Source organism: Euprymna scolopes, chromosome 28, assembly GCF_053919585.1.
Source record: "Euprymna scolopes isolate OS-2025 chromosome 28, ASM5391958v1, whole genome shotgun sequence".
Lineage (NCBI taxonomy): Eukaryota > Metazoa > Mollusca > Cephalopoda > Sepiida > Sepiolidae > Euprymna > Euprymna scolopes.
The window spans coordinates 98,505,961-98,522,744 of NC_136509.1; the positions used below are offsets into that span (position 1 = coordinate 98,505,961).

The following is a 16,784-nucleotide window of genomic DNA, read 5'->3' on the forward strand; positions in this document are numbered from 1 at the left end:
AATGAAAAATAGTTTAAAACCATTGAGGATATTTGAAAGTAAATGTGGTATTGTGGTGACTGCTGGAGTAAAGTGATTAACAGGTGTTGAAAGGTAAAAGGAAAAGTTTTTTTTATTTAAAAATTCTTTAAAATCCAATGGCCTTTTCTAAGACTAACACTTGCATCTCTAAATGAAATGCATAGTTATTCAAATATTCCATTAAATTTCTTATTTATTCAAATATTGAGTAAAGAAATTGGAAATATTAATTTTCCTCTCACTTATTGACCAGTTAACTATGTGATAATATTTCTTTTAGTCACTTGTTCCTTCTGGATTCCAGAACAAGAATCCATCTAGTCTGGTGGAGTATCCAGCTTAGTGTTGTTTCTATCGGCGACATCTGTTATATAAAGGACAAAATGGGTGCGAGCATTTGTGTTCACGAGACGCTTTTTGGGTTGGGATTCTCACATCGGTTAAATTCCAGGAGAAGTTTTCTTATATTTCCTAGATCATAATATTTCAGATTCACAAACGGACATCGTCTTTATCCTTTTTTTTTTTTTTTTTTTTTTTTGATTGAGCTAAACAAAATTCCCACGGCACCATCATGTCGGCTGTCTGTCTTTTTTGTATAAAATAATGCAAAAACTATTCCAACGCAAACACCTGGCCTTCAGGCCAAGATCACAGTGTAGTATCTGTTCTGATGCTACACTTAAATTAAGTCCTTGGTCAATGTAAAGGAAATCCTTCATAGATGAAAAATAATGTAAAGAATTCAAATAGGAAAAACAATTTTTAATTTTTACAGTTTTTCTTTAGATGTAGAGGGGCAGTCCAGAAGTAAGGACTCCTATATTTATTCTGCCCGAATAGATCTAAGGCGATTGCAAATTGCATTATTATGATGATTGATCTTATGCATTCGTACATGAACGTTTTATCTCTCTGTTGCAGATATTGATGGTGTGAGACTAAGAAAGCAGGACGTATGAGATACATTGAGAATGGCAGTGACTATGTAGAAAAATATATTCTGGCACACAAAATGTTGCTTGTTTTAATCGTACCACTCCAGTCTTCATAGCTCTTAAACTATTTGAGTTTGAAAAAAAATTATTTTGGAACGACAGTCTGTGCGTGTGCGTGAGTTTATATACTAAAATAAACTGCCAAGTAATAGAAATGATGATTATAACTTTTGAAAAAACGTGATTATTGAACGAGGAAATGTTAATTTTGGAAGTTTGTTTTATTTGATATCCGCTTCATCATATTCGGCTGCATCCAGTTGTGATGATGGATGCTTGATATTGCTTCATCATTTCAGTAATCCTCAGCTAATGCCATGTTCATTGTCATTTTTGACTTTCATCATATTTTATAAACACAAACTTGTTGACAAAATCCATTCTGTCAAATTCTTATGTGTGCATCTTCCTTACTAACCTGCACATGTTCAATGCCACCGAAAAAAAAAAAAAAATATATATATATATATATATATATAAAAATGTCATTTAACTGCAACAAAAATGAAAGTTATGTGTCATAATATATCACAAAATTCTAGTTTATGCAATAAGTTGCCTTACAGATAATCTGCTGGTGTCAAAGAAATAATCCATTGTAGTGATATTTCAACCAAATAACATTAAAAGGCTTGCAATGGGTTTTGTTTTCTACTCTGCAAAGATGCCGAAATGAAAATCCAACATAAATGGATGTGAGAATCTGGTTTTTATCTAGAAATATTTGGAAACTATAATCAACTCTTTAATTAAATGGTTATCTTCAAATTTTTCTCTGTTTCTCGATTTCTCTCTCTCTGTCTCTGCTTCTCTCTTTCTCTTTGTCTCTGTCTCCCTGTCTCTATCTGTGTGTCTCTCTCTCTCCTCACATAATAAAAAATTTGCCTTTTCCCTATTCAAATCATTCAACACTTTTCATAAAGTTAATTTCCGTTTCAGTTTAGGAAAATTTCAATCTGACGATCTTCCAATAATTACATTCGATTTTCTCAGAAAGAAAATGAGTATCTTTATTTAAAAACTTACTTCCCCGTATGGACAGTACTTGACATGGTTGGTTGTTAATGTATAAAAGACCACTCTAAATTGGGATCAAAATAAAAATTTTCTCCATCTAGAAGAATTTCTCCCTAACTAGCTTTAAATTCAGAAAGGTAGGACATTTTTTGTTCTCTAGACAAAGTATCCAGTGACTTTTTTGGTTTTTAAAAAAAAAATTTTCTTTCTCTTTTTCTGCTTTATTTTCTCTTCCTCTTTGTCTTGAGTCAAACATTCAAGAAAATCACGATACAGGTAGGGAGAATGTACAAGATTTGTTTAACCAATGCATGACTTGCTGTCACTATCCTGCGTACACATTTAAAGTATTTTTTACTAACAGCCATATTTTTGGGTCCTCCGACAAAGGAAGGATTTCAACTTTTAAAGTCATTTCCTCAAGCGAAGATAACGATTTTGAAAAAAATATTTTGTGTAGGTCCTTTCTCTGTCAAACCCCTAACTATCATCACCATTGCCTCACTGGGGTTCCAAAATCGACCTACCCTAATACGCACGCCAACACTCTACTTTGACCGTTACCATGGTTCGACAAGTGGTTCAAGAGGCCTAAGCTGATCAATCGGCTGGTCACGTCAAACCCTATCATATAAAACCCACATGAGCCTACTCTCAGCAATTAATATCTTTATTCAAAACCCTACTAATAACTAGTGTTGGACGATTAATTGGAATCAGGGAAAATCAGTGCTTTTGTTAGTATCTGAATTGGACAAATTTGTGCCCATTTTCTGATGCCAAAAACGATTCTTTTAATTTCCTTTCTAATTTGATTTTGTTTAACACAAAATTTTCCACTGCTGGTAGTAATGATAAAATAACATTTATTGATTTTGAATTAAAATTAAGATCTGTAGATCACCACCCGCAAGTGTATATTTATGTTTGAGAAAATATATGCACATTTACAATGCGTTTTTATGGTAATAAGCAATAAATAAAAACTCTTGTTAAACATTTAAAGATTTATAAAAAATCAGAATCTGTAATTGTATTGGAATCGAGAAAAGGTATTGGAATCATCCCATCACTATTAATAACTTATAATAATTATTAACTAATAATTGCTAATAACTAATAATAATAACTTCCCCCTCCGTCCCCGTTCTGCAGATATTGTGGAAAATGTTGGCTCAGTCAGTTGGTTACTTGAAGACGTAAAGAACTTAAAACAAAAACGTTTATCAAAAGACCAGATTCGGCATTAAATAAGCCAAAAAAGATTAACGGGTCGTAGAACAACCAAACTAAAACCCAGACAATGCCAGATAGTTTATAGCTAGATTTTAAAATAATTTTGATTTTGTTTTACCATTTCTTTTCATTCCCTGTTTTTTTTTCTTTTTGTCAAGCAATTATTAAAGTCGAGAAAATGTTGACATTTTAACGAGCAACTAATGAGATGTCGCATACTAATTCGTAAAAGGAGAAAATATGTTTTTGTTTTTAATTAAAATTGTTTTTCTGATGCTTTTAATCCATTTGGTATCATGTTTCATAGTTATTGCAATCGAAATCGTTTTTTTTTTTTAATTTTTTTTTTTTTACTGTTATTTCTAAAAAACATGAATTTCCCTTCTGTCATAATGATGTATTGGATGTCATTCCCATCAATCTTAATTTGTATAGATGAAAGTCATCATTTCTGGCCCATTTGTACACAGAAAAGACGTGTGCCACTCCCCCATTGCAGGTCTTGCTGCTGTGGACATGAGTCACCTCATAAAACATTAATCGCATTTTTCACACACATCTACACGTAAAACATGTTCGAATGTTTTACAAGAAATCTTTGAGTTTTACTTTAATACCATAGCACTTTCGTTCGTATGTTTTTTTTTTTTTTTTTTTTTTTTTTTTTTTTTCATTTGAGAACTGGTTTCTTCTGTGGAAAGCAACTATTTAGTAAGTCGCCTGATGAGGGCTTCTGGTTTTAACTGACCATTTGTCCGAAACGTTAGCATATCCAGTGTCACGACCATGTAAATTTGTTTATATTCATAAAAATGTCTTCCTCTTTTATTGAGCACTTTAATAACCAAACTTTTATGAAAAACACTCATCTAGCTGAAACCACTGGCTGAAACCACTATCAATAATTCCCCTCACTCTTTATCTGTGCCTAAACCAAAACATGGATTTCATGAACAAAGCTTCTTTCTTAGAACTGCACGCCTGTGGAACTCTCTTCTGTTTGCCTGTTTTCCGTCTGACTACAATTTGGTTGTCGTCAAGTTCAACATAAACAAATTCTTGATGAGCCATCCTCTTAAGTAATCCAATTTACCAAATTTCCACTACTAATGATTACTATATTATCCCATTGACTACTGGCCCTGTCGGTGGGGCATTAGAATATGCCGACTGCCCCCCTGCAGAGGGTAAAAGTCCCTCAATGGGGGCCTTGGATATGACCTTAAAATATATCCAGTGGTGAGGCCCCAGCTGGTGGGCTTTGGGGAGTGTGGAGCCACCCTTTAATTACCATTGCTCCCAGGTCCACTCTGACCCGGAGTGGTAGTACCTGTTAGGGTCCCAACTATGGGTTAAATAGAAACTGACGTGAAAACAACAAATATATTCTATTAAAAAATTTTTTCTTCAAAATCTTTGGATTCGGCATTAAATAACCCGAAAAGGGTTGATATGCCGTAAAACAAAAAACAACCAACCAACCAACCCATTGACTACTGTACACTCAGTAACCCTTATCCTCAAGTGGCCTCTGGGCCTTGATAAGTGGTGACTCCTCTATATATATATATATATATATATATATATATATATATATAAACCTTGTTAAATTTATTAGTTATCAATCTTGAATACCTTTAATCTGGCATGTGTGTATGTGTGTGTATATATATATATAATTTTTTTTTTTTTTTTTTTTTACATAGGCATCGCCACTAATCAAGGCCAAGAGGCCACTCGAGGATAAAGGTTAAAGAGTGTACAATAGAAATTGGACAATTTAGTAATGGAAGTTCGGTAAATTTGGACTTGAACACATCCAAGTTGTAGTCCGGAGGGAAGCAGGCAGACGGAACAGTTCCACAGGCACGCAGTTCTAAGAAAGAAGCTTTGTTCATGGAATCCGCGTTTTGATTTAGGCACAGATATAGAGTGGAGGAAATTTTTCACAGTGGATTCAGCTAGACAGGTGTTTTTTGTGAAAGATTGGCGAGGGGGGGGACCAGAGATTGGAGTTCAGATGAGCACCTGCCATGGAAATAACGATAAAACAAGGATAGGCTCGCAACGTCTCTTCTGTGGGAGAGAGGTTGCAGGGTAGAGAAAAGGGCATCCTCCACTAAGCCACGAAGTCTATTTTGTACTCTGTCGAGGCAGGATAGACTGTTTTGAGTAGCTCCTGCCCAGACATGGCAACAGTATTCCATCCTTGGACGTACTTGGCTTTTATGTAGATAGAGAATTGCATCAGTAGTGAAATATCTTCTGGAGCGGTAGAAGGATCCCACCATCTTTCCAGCGACCTTGGCAACAGACTTGATGTACGTGTTCCATTTCAGATCAGGAGTAAAGGTCAAACCCAGAAGCTTTGAGTGTGTTTTTAAATCCACATCCACCCGTCGCAACAGTGCTCTAACCATCAGTTTGTTTACAAACAAATTAATGGTGGGATTCGCTTAATAGCTTAAATACACGTTGGGTGAAAATATATTTACAAAGTGCTCAACCCAAAGATATATAATAATTGTCATCCACATACAGTACTGAATCTTAGCAGGCTGCGGAAATTTACTTTGCTAATTTGTTTCCTTTTCGTAAACTGCTTCAGCATTTCCAGAATTTGGCTACAATAATCATGTCATCATTTTTTAATTTTTTATTTTATTTAACATTCTTTTATTGTTCTACTGATTATTTCAGCGTCCCAAATTATATCTTGCAAAATATGCTTATTTTCTATGTCTATGCTGGTTATCTCCCTTGGATTTAATGATCCGTTGACATAAGCACCTAACTTTTTTTTGCCAAAATGTAAAAATGCGATTTCAAACTTACTTGCATAGATCAACAAAAATTTTTTTTCAAATTAAAATGTGACAGACCTACAAAAATGATATTTTCAAACTTAATTGTCAGTTGAGCACGGTGAAAAAGACCCGTTCATTGAATCTGTCCGTTCAGTGATAGAAAAAGTAATTTTACATTGAAAAATTCTTGTTCGATCCGACTAACAAAGCCACATATTACAATTCCAAAACGCATCTCAAAATCCAAAAAATAAAAATCATAAAATAAATTTTCAAACTTAATCATCTTATTCACTGTGACGTGGCATTAATGTAACAGCTTATCAAAATATTTGACAATGAATCTGTTGTGATTTTTTTTTTTTTTTTTTAATTGAAATTGAACTGCTTTTGATGTTGTTTTTCCCTAATACCAACTCTAGTTATGTGTGGGTTGAGTGAGAAGAATGGGTTTGCCAAAGAAGGAGGGAAAGAGAGTGGGATAGAAGTTAAATTATTGATCACTGGGCAATGGTGGGTAGCCCTGCTAGTTTGCAATGAAGAAACTTTCACTATTTTTCGCAATGAATGGAACATGTTTATCCATCTAAAATAATAAAAACTACAATTTCAAACTGTTAAATCACAAAATTACAATAAATATTATGAAAGTTGCAGGTGTGTTTGTAAAGGATTGCAGTATGTTTTGTAGGTTTGATTTATAACATTTCTGTTTTAGAGTGAACTGGATTTCTTTGTTCAGCATGTGAATTGAAAATTGTTTTTTAATAAAGAAAATTTAAATCATTGAATTAATAATAATAAAAAAAAGCAATGTGTGTGTATTCGTTAGCCAATACAAAACACTTGACAGGAAGCCCCCCACCCCATACCTGGCGCCCTCATTCTAGTACTAAATGTTTTTGTTTTCTTTCTTTTTATTATTATTGATCTATACATGTTTTTCCTTTTTGTTCTTTTTTTTTTCCTATCCATAACGTCTTTAACAGCTGTTGTTATTTGCTTTAATGCTAACTAAAAATCTTTTTGCTACAATGACTGCATGAGACTGACAAGCAAAGCGATTTTCTAAAACTTAGGTAGGACTAAGTGTTTTTTTTTCTCCATATAGTTTTAAGAGTTGAAAAACTTATGTATATATATATATAGTCTAAAGTCTTGAGTATTCTACAAAAAGATACTAAAATAGAATAATAATAAAAAAAAAAAAATGCAGTTTAAATTAACTTTGAATTGTTAAATAGAAAACTGAGAACATCAGCTGTTTACCATTATAGCTGTTTTGTAAATTTAAAAACAGGATAGCTGTTACCTAAATGGTTCTCTAGCGGAAAAGAACAATTCTTCAATAACAAAATGTAAACACAATCCAGTTACTATTTATACTATAAGTAAATATAATAATAATAATTTAAGATCTATTCTGTGATATGTCAATTAGCATATAAATTATATAGGAATAAAAATTCATAGAAAAATGCTTAACTTTTGGTACCAAGGCAGGCAAAATAGATGAGAGGAAAGAAACTTAGCCATACAAATCTAAAAATTTAGTATATAGCCTAAAAAAAGTTTTGAGTAGTTTACAAAAAGATACTAAAATAATCAAAAATATATAATATTTCTCTTAAGTTGTCTGTCTGTTCCACTTTTTCTTGGAAACTACTGAGCAGATGCGGCTGCAATTTTGTATGAACCTTTGTGATAAGGTGCAGCAAACTAAGTATTATGGTATCTGTTTGGACAGATTTACAGGGATTAATGGAATTAGTATTTGATGCAAAAAAAAAAAAAAAAAGCACAAATTCACCTGTATTATCAATTTGGCATAAAATGACCATTCTAAGTCAACAAGTTATATTGTACCCAATATTTAGTAATGGTTGCCCATCGTGGCTCAGACATAAAATATGCTTAAATATTATATATTCAAATTTATGTAGATTTCATATTTATTATTATAGAGCTAATACTCTAGTGATTATTATTGCACCTAATATATAATAGTGATTTCAAAAGTAAAAAAAAAAAAAAAACATAGGCGCCATCAGCTAGAATTGAAACCAAAACCTGTAATCTCCAGCCTTATTAGTTACTGTCTGAGCTAAGTCCATACGCATATAAAATCTTAAAAAGTAACCTTCTTAAAGGTATAAGATGTGCATGCATAAAGAGCATTTTAAGTCGACTTATGCCTGCCAGATTCCAATTTTTTTTTTTTTTTTTTCAATTTTAACACCTTAGCAGCTATTTTTGTTGATTAAAAACAAAATTGAATTTCTTCCACGGGTGCAAATCCCCAACAGATCACATTTCAAATATGTAGACCAAAAATTTACAGAGCAGTTTGGTAGAGATCGTTCCTCACACAGACAGACAAGGTCACTTTAATATGTATGTGTGAGTCCTTTTTAACTCTGCATCACTTGATGGATAGTGTACACTAATATACGACGATATATTTTTGTCGGTGGCCAAATATGCAACTATGATTCTGACCTCTAAAGTTTTAAGGCCAGGCTCGGTCCACAACCATTTTGTTTTATTTTTCATCATTCATTTTCTTTATAGTAAATGAAGATATTAATTTTTGAACTTTTTTTTTTCTCTTTCGTAGCCTTAAATCTCGACTATGTCTCGTCTAACCAATAGCCCGAGTGCCAATTATTATGGCACCAGTTTCCGAGAAAGAATGAAGCAAATGTCTAAGTTGGAACAAGTGATTGAAGAGAAGAAACGGAAAATCCAACAAAAACTCGAAGAAGATATGAAGACATCAGCACCCTCCAAGAATTCGTCCGGACAATCTTCGTCTGAAGCAATGGCGAGTAATTCAGAAACGGATATATTCCGGGCAAAAATGTGAGTGTTTTTTACCCTTTTTGTTTTGTTTATGTGTATTTTTATTGGTAAGTTATGAAAGTATATAGCAAGTAAGCTACACATACTCTTCCGCATTCCATCTCTGTAAACCTAAATGATTTGTTGAATTAAAATTTAATAAATTAATAAAATGCTATTTTTGAAAACTAATATGCAAATTAGTTAACCTTGAGACTGATATCACCTGTACATATGCAGTGTGTGTGTGTGTGTGTATATATATATATATAATATATATATATATATATAAATTCGTATTCCTGTCTGTTTGTTTGTTCACAATTTGATTAAGATATACAACAATACTCCATACATGGGCGAATGGCGGCATTGTAGAAGTACAGGATACTTTCAGGCATAAGTAACTTTCTAGCATGGTAGAGAGAGCCCACCTTCTTCGCAGCAGCCTTGGCAATGCTCTCGATGTATCTGTTCCAACTCATGTTCCCTGTGAACGTTAGGCCGAAGAGTTTGAACGAAGTACTTCCAGGTAATGTATCTTTAGCCATAGCTTTTGCTGGTTGAGAAAGTTTCTTGTAATTATTAAAGGAAACAAACTTAGTCTTGGCAGCATTGAGCGTAACCATCCAATTTTGACCCCATTCCACTGCAAACTGGAGTTCATCCTCTAGAGTTTCCACCATTGCCTTGGATATATGTTCATTTGTTTTTTCCTCTGTGCTTGTTATAGAGCGTGGTGTCATCAGCATATATACCCATCTCGGAGACTATTTTATCAGGGAGGTCATTTATGAATATTAGGAATAATAAAGCTCCAAGGATCGACCCCCTCCCCTCCCCTGAGGCACTCCCGCATTTACATCATATTGTTTAGATGTACAACCGTCGAGGACAACCGGATTTTACTCTTAAGGATTTGATTATGCTAATTATTTGTTCAGTAATAGGATCTGATTGTCATAAGACCATCGTGCTATACCCTGTCAAAAGCCTTAGATATATCTATTTATATATATATATATACTTACCCCCCCCCCCTATCCAGTGCATGGTATATACATCCAAAGATACATTTAGTATATCTGCAGTTGAACGGGCTTGCCTAAATCCATATTGATGGTCGGGCAGAAGTTTAGCAAATGTAAGGTAATGAACTAGAGCTTGATTAATTATGGACTCAAATATTTTGTCGAAAAGATGGAGGAGGCTAATGAGGTTATAATTTAATGGGTCAGTTCTTTCACCAGAATTCTTGTAAACTGGTACCACAGAAGCAGTTTTCCAACAGTAAAGGAAGTAAGATTCGTTAGAGCATTTGTTGAAAAGTTTGGAGAGAACTGGAGCAACCTCAGCAGACCATTTTTTAAATAGTACAGCCGGGATGAGATCTGGTCCACATACTTTCGCAGTGTCTAGGTTTTTTATAATATCATGTACTTGAGAAGGGGTAATTTACGGATCATCTAGTGTGGTTTCTGTCCACATAGGAAAATCAGAGGGAGTGGTTTGCTGGGTCCCAAAGTAGATTTTGAGGCAAACTGACGGGCAAGCATATTAGCTTTCTCTGTTGCAATGCAAACAACCTATATATTTATTTATAAAATAATGTATATTTAAAAGAGTATAGCCAGCAAAATAAATGTAATATAATTGAAAATTATTGAAAATTCCTTCTAATATTGTCATTCTTTTCTATACTAACTCGTTTCCTGTGTTTCCCATGGACTGCATTGATATAGCCTTCAAACACAACTCTTTTTACATCATCCATATTTCTTTGTTCTCTGAAGATTCCATATTCAAAACTTCAAAAACTCTTCCCTTGCAGATTTGGAAAGCGACACTTGAATATCCGTAAGGGAACAGATGCCAAAAAATTTAAATCTGAAGGCCAGAGTTCAACCCCATCTCCGATTGTTCCTTTGGTATCAACAAGTAGAGATATGTTTGCCAATGATGGAAGCTTTCTGGAACGATTCAAGAAACTTCAAGGTCTTTTACGTAAGTGGTGCTTTGTTGTGTGTTTCGTAGATATTGTGTACATTAGAAGATATGCAGTACTTTTGGTTCAATTATTAGAAAGCCAACTACAACATTCAGCAATTATCCAGTTTTTACCCAATATTAACAAATTATAATTGCACAAAGCACTTTATGTATTTGTTAGATTTTAAAAAAGAAAAATACTTCCAAAATTTACCCAAATTTATCCAGTATTTATTTCTTTATAAAATAAAATTTGATTGGTAAATTACTTCTATCTCGTATTATTATGACTGAATTTAAGTTTGGTTGTTGACCTTAATCTAAGCAGAAAATGATGGATGAAACATTTGCCATTAAAATGTTTTTTCTTGTTTCTAAAAAAAATGTTTGAATTTGCATAATTTTTGGTGTATTACCTATTTCAAACTAAAATTTTTGTGCCATTTTGTTTATTTTTGCAGTTTTTAATATTGGGGTGAAATTTGATAAGCACCCAATATTCTTAGTCTTCAGACTAGGATCAAAGTGTAATATCTGTGCTATCCTTAGTCAGAAAAGAGATTCTATTTATCTAAGACAATTTTATTTTTGTCATAACTGCTCTTATTTCTAACTATACCCTTTTTTGTAGAGAGATAAGTAAATAGGATCTATTAATTGAAAAAGAAAGTTATGTATTAACCTGCAGCAGAAAATCTTACTTTACCCGAGTCCAACATACACTTATTGTAAGGTAAAGATTTTCAGGTTCTGATTAAGTTTATATTCGCTAAGCATTTACTTTATTATGACGACCATGCTCATCGTGTATATTATTCTTGCAGTGTTTCGCTGATGTGTGTGTGTGTTTATAGTAAACATTCCAAAGCCATGTTTTTCTCTGATATGCCTTGGTTCGGGAATACATGATTAGGTCAGACAACACACTATAGTTAAGTTGCACTTTGTTTTTAATGTAAGATGTTGTGCAATGTTTTGGATTTTTTTTTTTTTTTTTTTTTTTTTTAAATATAAACGTACGTGTCTATGCTATCCTTTGACAATTGCTGACCCCCCCCCCCCAATGTTTGTGCTTTGGTTTTCCTTTTCCATTTTATTTTGGCCATATCAACTCTAGCATTGACGATTACTGAAGGCACATGTACTGGTCTACATCTTGTATGCATAGTGAAAGCAATACAGACACGCATAATAAAAGCACAAAAACATTTTAATATATACATTGTGTATTTGATTTTTTTGTAACACATACATGTGTGCATGTTGTTGAGGTCCCACTATTAGCATCTACATCTGAGGAGTTTGGGGTGGGAGCTTGTCACTCGGATTTAAGGTTAATGGTATGACACGTTCAAATGAAGGCACTTTTAAGAGGTGGGCTTGGACTTATATTTAGTGGTAGGGGAATGTTTTTATATTAAGTTTTCAAATTGAAAAATATTGAAAGAATTTGGAGTACTAACTGCTCTAAATAGCGAGAATGCTGAGGAAATAAGGGTTCATTATACGTTAACTTTATATGCAAAACTGATCCTCCCACTACTCTAAATTTTATTTTATATTTTTTTTAAGGGTGTTCACACATAATTGCTTAATAAAAGTAGTCTTATTAAATTGGTAGCAAGACAGTTATTTATTACGATTAAAGTTCAAATGTTGAGTATATTTGAAAACCCATATTTCTTGAATGAGCCAGATTTAATAAACATTAATTAATTTTTTTTCTTTACAAAGGAGTCACCAACATCCGAAGGCCACTCGAAGATGAGTTAATGAGTGTACAGTAGTCAATGGGACAATATCGTAGTAATCATTAGCAATTGAAATTTAGTAAATTGGATTACTTAAGAATTTGTTTATATTGGACTTGAAGATGACCACATTTTAGTCAGCTGAAAAGCAAACGGAAGAGACTGCTGCTGTATGACATGCTGTCATGTTGAAGTCTGTTTTTTAAGATAACAAAAAAAAAAAAATTGATCAGTTTATTTCATACCCTGACTAAAAGTAAAATTGTTTTTTTTTTTTTTTCTGTTTTTCCAATTTCATGGCGAAATTCCTCAAACATGGTACCGATCCTTTAAAGAAACAGAGGTTCATAAAAATTTAACGAAATATCACTGTTTTTATAGCGTTAAGATTGTCATCACTTTATTTGCTCAAAACTCTTCAACTATATCATGTAGATTACTGTTTATTAAAGCGTATGAAACTATATAAAATGGTCTTTTGGAGACTTATAGTGCTTTGGTTTTAGAATGTGACTTTTTAAAAAAACAACCTTGACATCTGTCATTATCAAAAGCGTTTTATGGTTGATGAGGATTGCCAGTTATAGACAGAAAATTGCAAGTGACATGTAACTAATAAACTGATTAAATCTTTCTCTTACATGACCAAGAGTGGGGAGAAGAAGGAGTGATCAGTTTTATTAATTCACTTTGTTCATTCACAGGTGTTACTGTTTTGCCAACTGGTTTTGACAACATGTTATTAACTATCTTATTAAATATTCCGAGATTTTATTACACTCAATGGTTTTGTAATTTATTTACAATTGCTGCCTGAAAGTTTAACTTTATTTTTTTTATCAATAAATTATATATACAATATCATGCAGTTCAAATGCCAAATCTCCAAAGTTAAGCAAAATGAACTAGGTCACTGCTAAGATGAGAACCATTTAGAAATATAGCAAAAAAAGAAAGTAAAACAACAAAAAAAAAACAAAGATTGTGCAACAGTAGGTTTGTTGTATAAATAATAAATTAAATAATTTGATATATAAAATTGCTAATTAAATTATTCGCAGGTGTTACTGTTTGCCAGCTGGTTTTGACAACATGGTAATTTATTTTATTAAATATTCAGATTTTATTGCAATCGATGATTTTGTAATTTATTTGCAGTTTTTGCCAGAATATTTTAACTTTTTTCTTTTTTTGAAATCAATAAATTATACACATAGGCATATATATACATATATATATATCACGTTCAAATCTCCAGTTAAGCACGGTGAACTGGGTCAATACTAAGATGGAAAAAATTTGGAAATATAGCAACATTGGTAAAACCAAAAAACTATTTTCTACATAAGTAGAAATTCTATCCTAAATTAAGATTAGAATTAGACTGATGTGTTCAAGATGTTACGTCATAGATAGGAAGTTGCCAGTGACATACAATTGATCAACTGATCAAATCTTTTTTGGCTCAATTGTGGAAGAGAGCAGTTGTGCTTGAATTAGTTGCTTCCCCCCTCCCGTGAAGGGAGAGCTGCAGAATATTATGTATGCTAGAAAAGAAAAGGAAAAAAAACAAACTTTAAAAGCATTGCTAAGCCCTCAGATGATGACGTGCTGTTAACTTTTAACTGAGGGAAAAGCAGACATCACTATCCACTGAGCAACAACTTACAAGTAAACCATGCAAAACTTCAGTTGTGAATAACAAGAGGCCGACCGGAGATGTTTTATTACGGTCTGAGATCAAAGAACTTGCCCACCTTTATAGTACAATATCAGATATTGTAAGTTTGAAATTGATTATAAAGTCAGTCTAATAGTTTGTGGGTAAAGTATGAATCCAGCTGTCCTTGCCATCTTTAGGCTGGTAGGGTAGACTCGAATCTTGAACCTTCATGGAACTAGTTTAGAAAAAGGTAAAAATCTGAAATCTTTTTCTCTGCTTAACCCAGCGTTGCTTTTAATCTTAGATTTTTCCTTGTGACTAGACTTCACTAATGCAGGACAAAACTATCGTTTAATATTATGCAATCATAGTTCACTAAAAAAAACCAAAAAACTTTCAAAACGTACCCATCGTATGAGGTCAGTTGGTCATATAACACATTAGAAGAATATATAATTAATTTTTACGTTAATTTGCATATATCGTGTCGATTCATCTGTAAATTATACTTTGTTTCCATAGCAACACATTCAACACTGATGCAAGCAATAGATGAAGACAGGAGAGCTGAAATGAGAAAATTGCATCTGCCCTCCAATTAACACTAAATACTCTCTGCTTCCTTCCTGTAAAACATTCACAACAAAAACTCATCTTACTAACACCACTGCAAAGAACTTTTCTTTCTTCCTCCGTGTAGCTAAAACCAGTCAAAATTTCCAAGAACATTAGTTTTTTTTTTTCTCGCCAAGATTTTCTCATTTAAGCAACACATTGCCAATGGACTGCTTCTTTGCAGACTTCAACATGGTTGTTTTCAAGGGTAATGTTAAATACTTGCCAAGCCATTTTCTTAAACCAAATTTAGTTGATTGCATTTATCATTTTCAACTGACAATCTTTCTCTCATTAACCTTTATCCTCGAGTAGTTTTTTGGCTGTGATAAGTGGTGATTCATCATTAAGAAAAAAAAATCTTTCTGGTTTAAAGCTTATTTAAGTGTGACCTGGGCATTTAGATGTAAGGAATTAGAGCGTTTAGACTTGAGATGCATTTATAAAAAATTTGGAAGGTTAAGATTCAATGAGTGTGTTGAATCACATTTTACTTAGCAGATGACAATGTAAAGACCATATCCATCCATTGATAATTTTGTGATAAAGGGACATAACTCTTGTATCTACAATACCGGAAATTCAAAATTTAAAAGTAAAGCAAACAGCGTAGACCAACCTACAATGGGAAATAACGTTTAATCATGCTTAGTTGGTTAAATATAAGTGGGTCAGGAAATAAAAAGACATTTGTTATGAACAAAATGGGTGAAAGTGCCTTGAAATCGTGTAAGGCACTAAACACAAAATGAACGAAAGCTGTAAATAGTTGCTCAGTTTTTTTGTGCGTTAGAGAATTTTATGTAAATGACTGACCTTTAAACCTACTAAATAAAGAGATAAATGAAATTGACTTTTTCTGTTAAGTTTTTCAGTTTATTTTGTTTATATATCAAATTGTTTTGAAAACTTGAATTTTGTCCAGAGAAGACCTTGAAAAACTTTGAAAATGGACATTGAAAATTTGTCGAAACCCTAGTATAAATCAGTTGTACCCTGGATGTGTGTGTGAGATAAGTGTTGCAGAAAAAGGACCCTTGTTTATCATTTGGTTGATCAGTTTATCTCGGCATCAATTTGCTCTCCTCCGACTGATTACAATGTGATCCGATCTCCACAAGCCACAAAAATCCTCTCAAACAACTCTCGAGGTGTCTTCTCTTTTGAGAGTTCAAAAGATCTCAGCAGCCCCTACCATCCCCCTTAATCATCTTCTCCAGTAAGTACAAGAGATGTGTACAGAACAGGAAAACGTGTGACTGTTTTGGTGAGACCAGGAGGAGGGAATTCCAAAGTCGAACAGCTTGAGAGAAGAAACTATTGAAGTAGAAGGCTTTCTTGCATCTGGGGATCTTTACAGTGAAGGAATGGGATTTTGCTGTCTGTTGGGTTAGTCGAGGGGTATTTATGTTGCGACTTGAAAGATTGATAACTAAAGATCTGGTCAGAGATAAGTTTATTAATCAATTTCTAAAAGCTGTTTAACACGTGCTGGCATAGAAAACTGTTAACGTCTCATCTTTCTCATAATACAAGCCTGGGTGCCCGGCATTGCCCAGGTGTTCAGAAGTGTGTTGAGCAAAAAAAAAAAAAAAAGTGGTTGTCGGTAGGCAGGCTCGACCCCATAGGAGGAAAAAAGTGCCGTCTTTGCTGTTGCGTCCATCACCAAACCGGAAGTGGCAAAGGTTTAAATTAAGGCTAGTCAATCAAAAAGAGGGGGATGACTTTCGAAAATATCAGCGAAAAAAGCGACCCCTCCCTGTAGAAAAGTGCCCAGTTGAGGGTGAAGGAATTCATGTTTTTATCCAATTTTTCGATATTTGACGTCTGAAGGGCTGAGCTTCAA

General features: G+C 33.3%; 1 protein-coding gene across 8 annotated transcripts in view; it reads left to right on the forward strand.

Moving 5' to 3' along the window:
• Positions 1–16,784, forward strand: part of LOC145249754 (uncharacterized) — a 71,441-nt gene that overhangs the window by 24,479 nt on the left and 30,178 nt on the right. For 7 of the 8 annotated variants that reach the window (XM_080111675.1, XM_080111669.1, XM_080111673.1 and 4 more), the window contains exons 2-3: positions 8,697–8,941; positions 10,752–10,924. In XM_080111675.1, coding sequence (XP_079967801.1) covers positions 8,712–8,941; positions 10,752–10,924 — 403 coding nt within the window. In that variant the 5' untranslated portion in view covers positions 8,697–8,711. Of the gene's footprint in view, positions 1–7,090; positions 7,159–8,696; positions 8,942–10,751; positions 10,925–16,784 lie in introns of those variants that run through there. The other variant, XM_080111670.1, reaches the window with a different exon arrangement.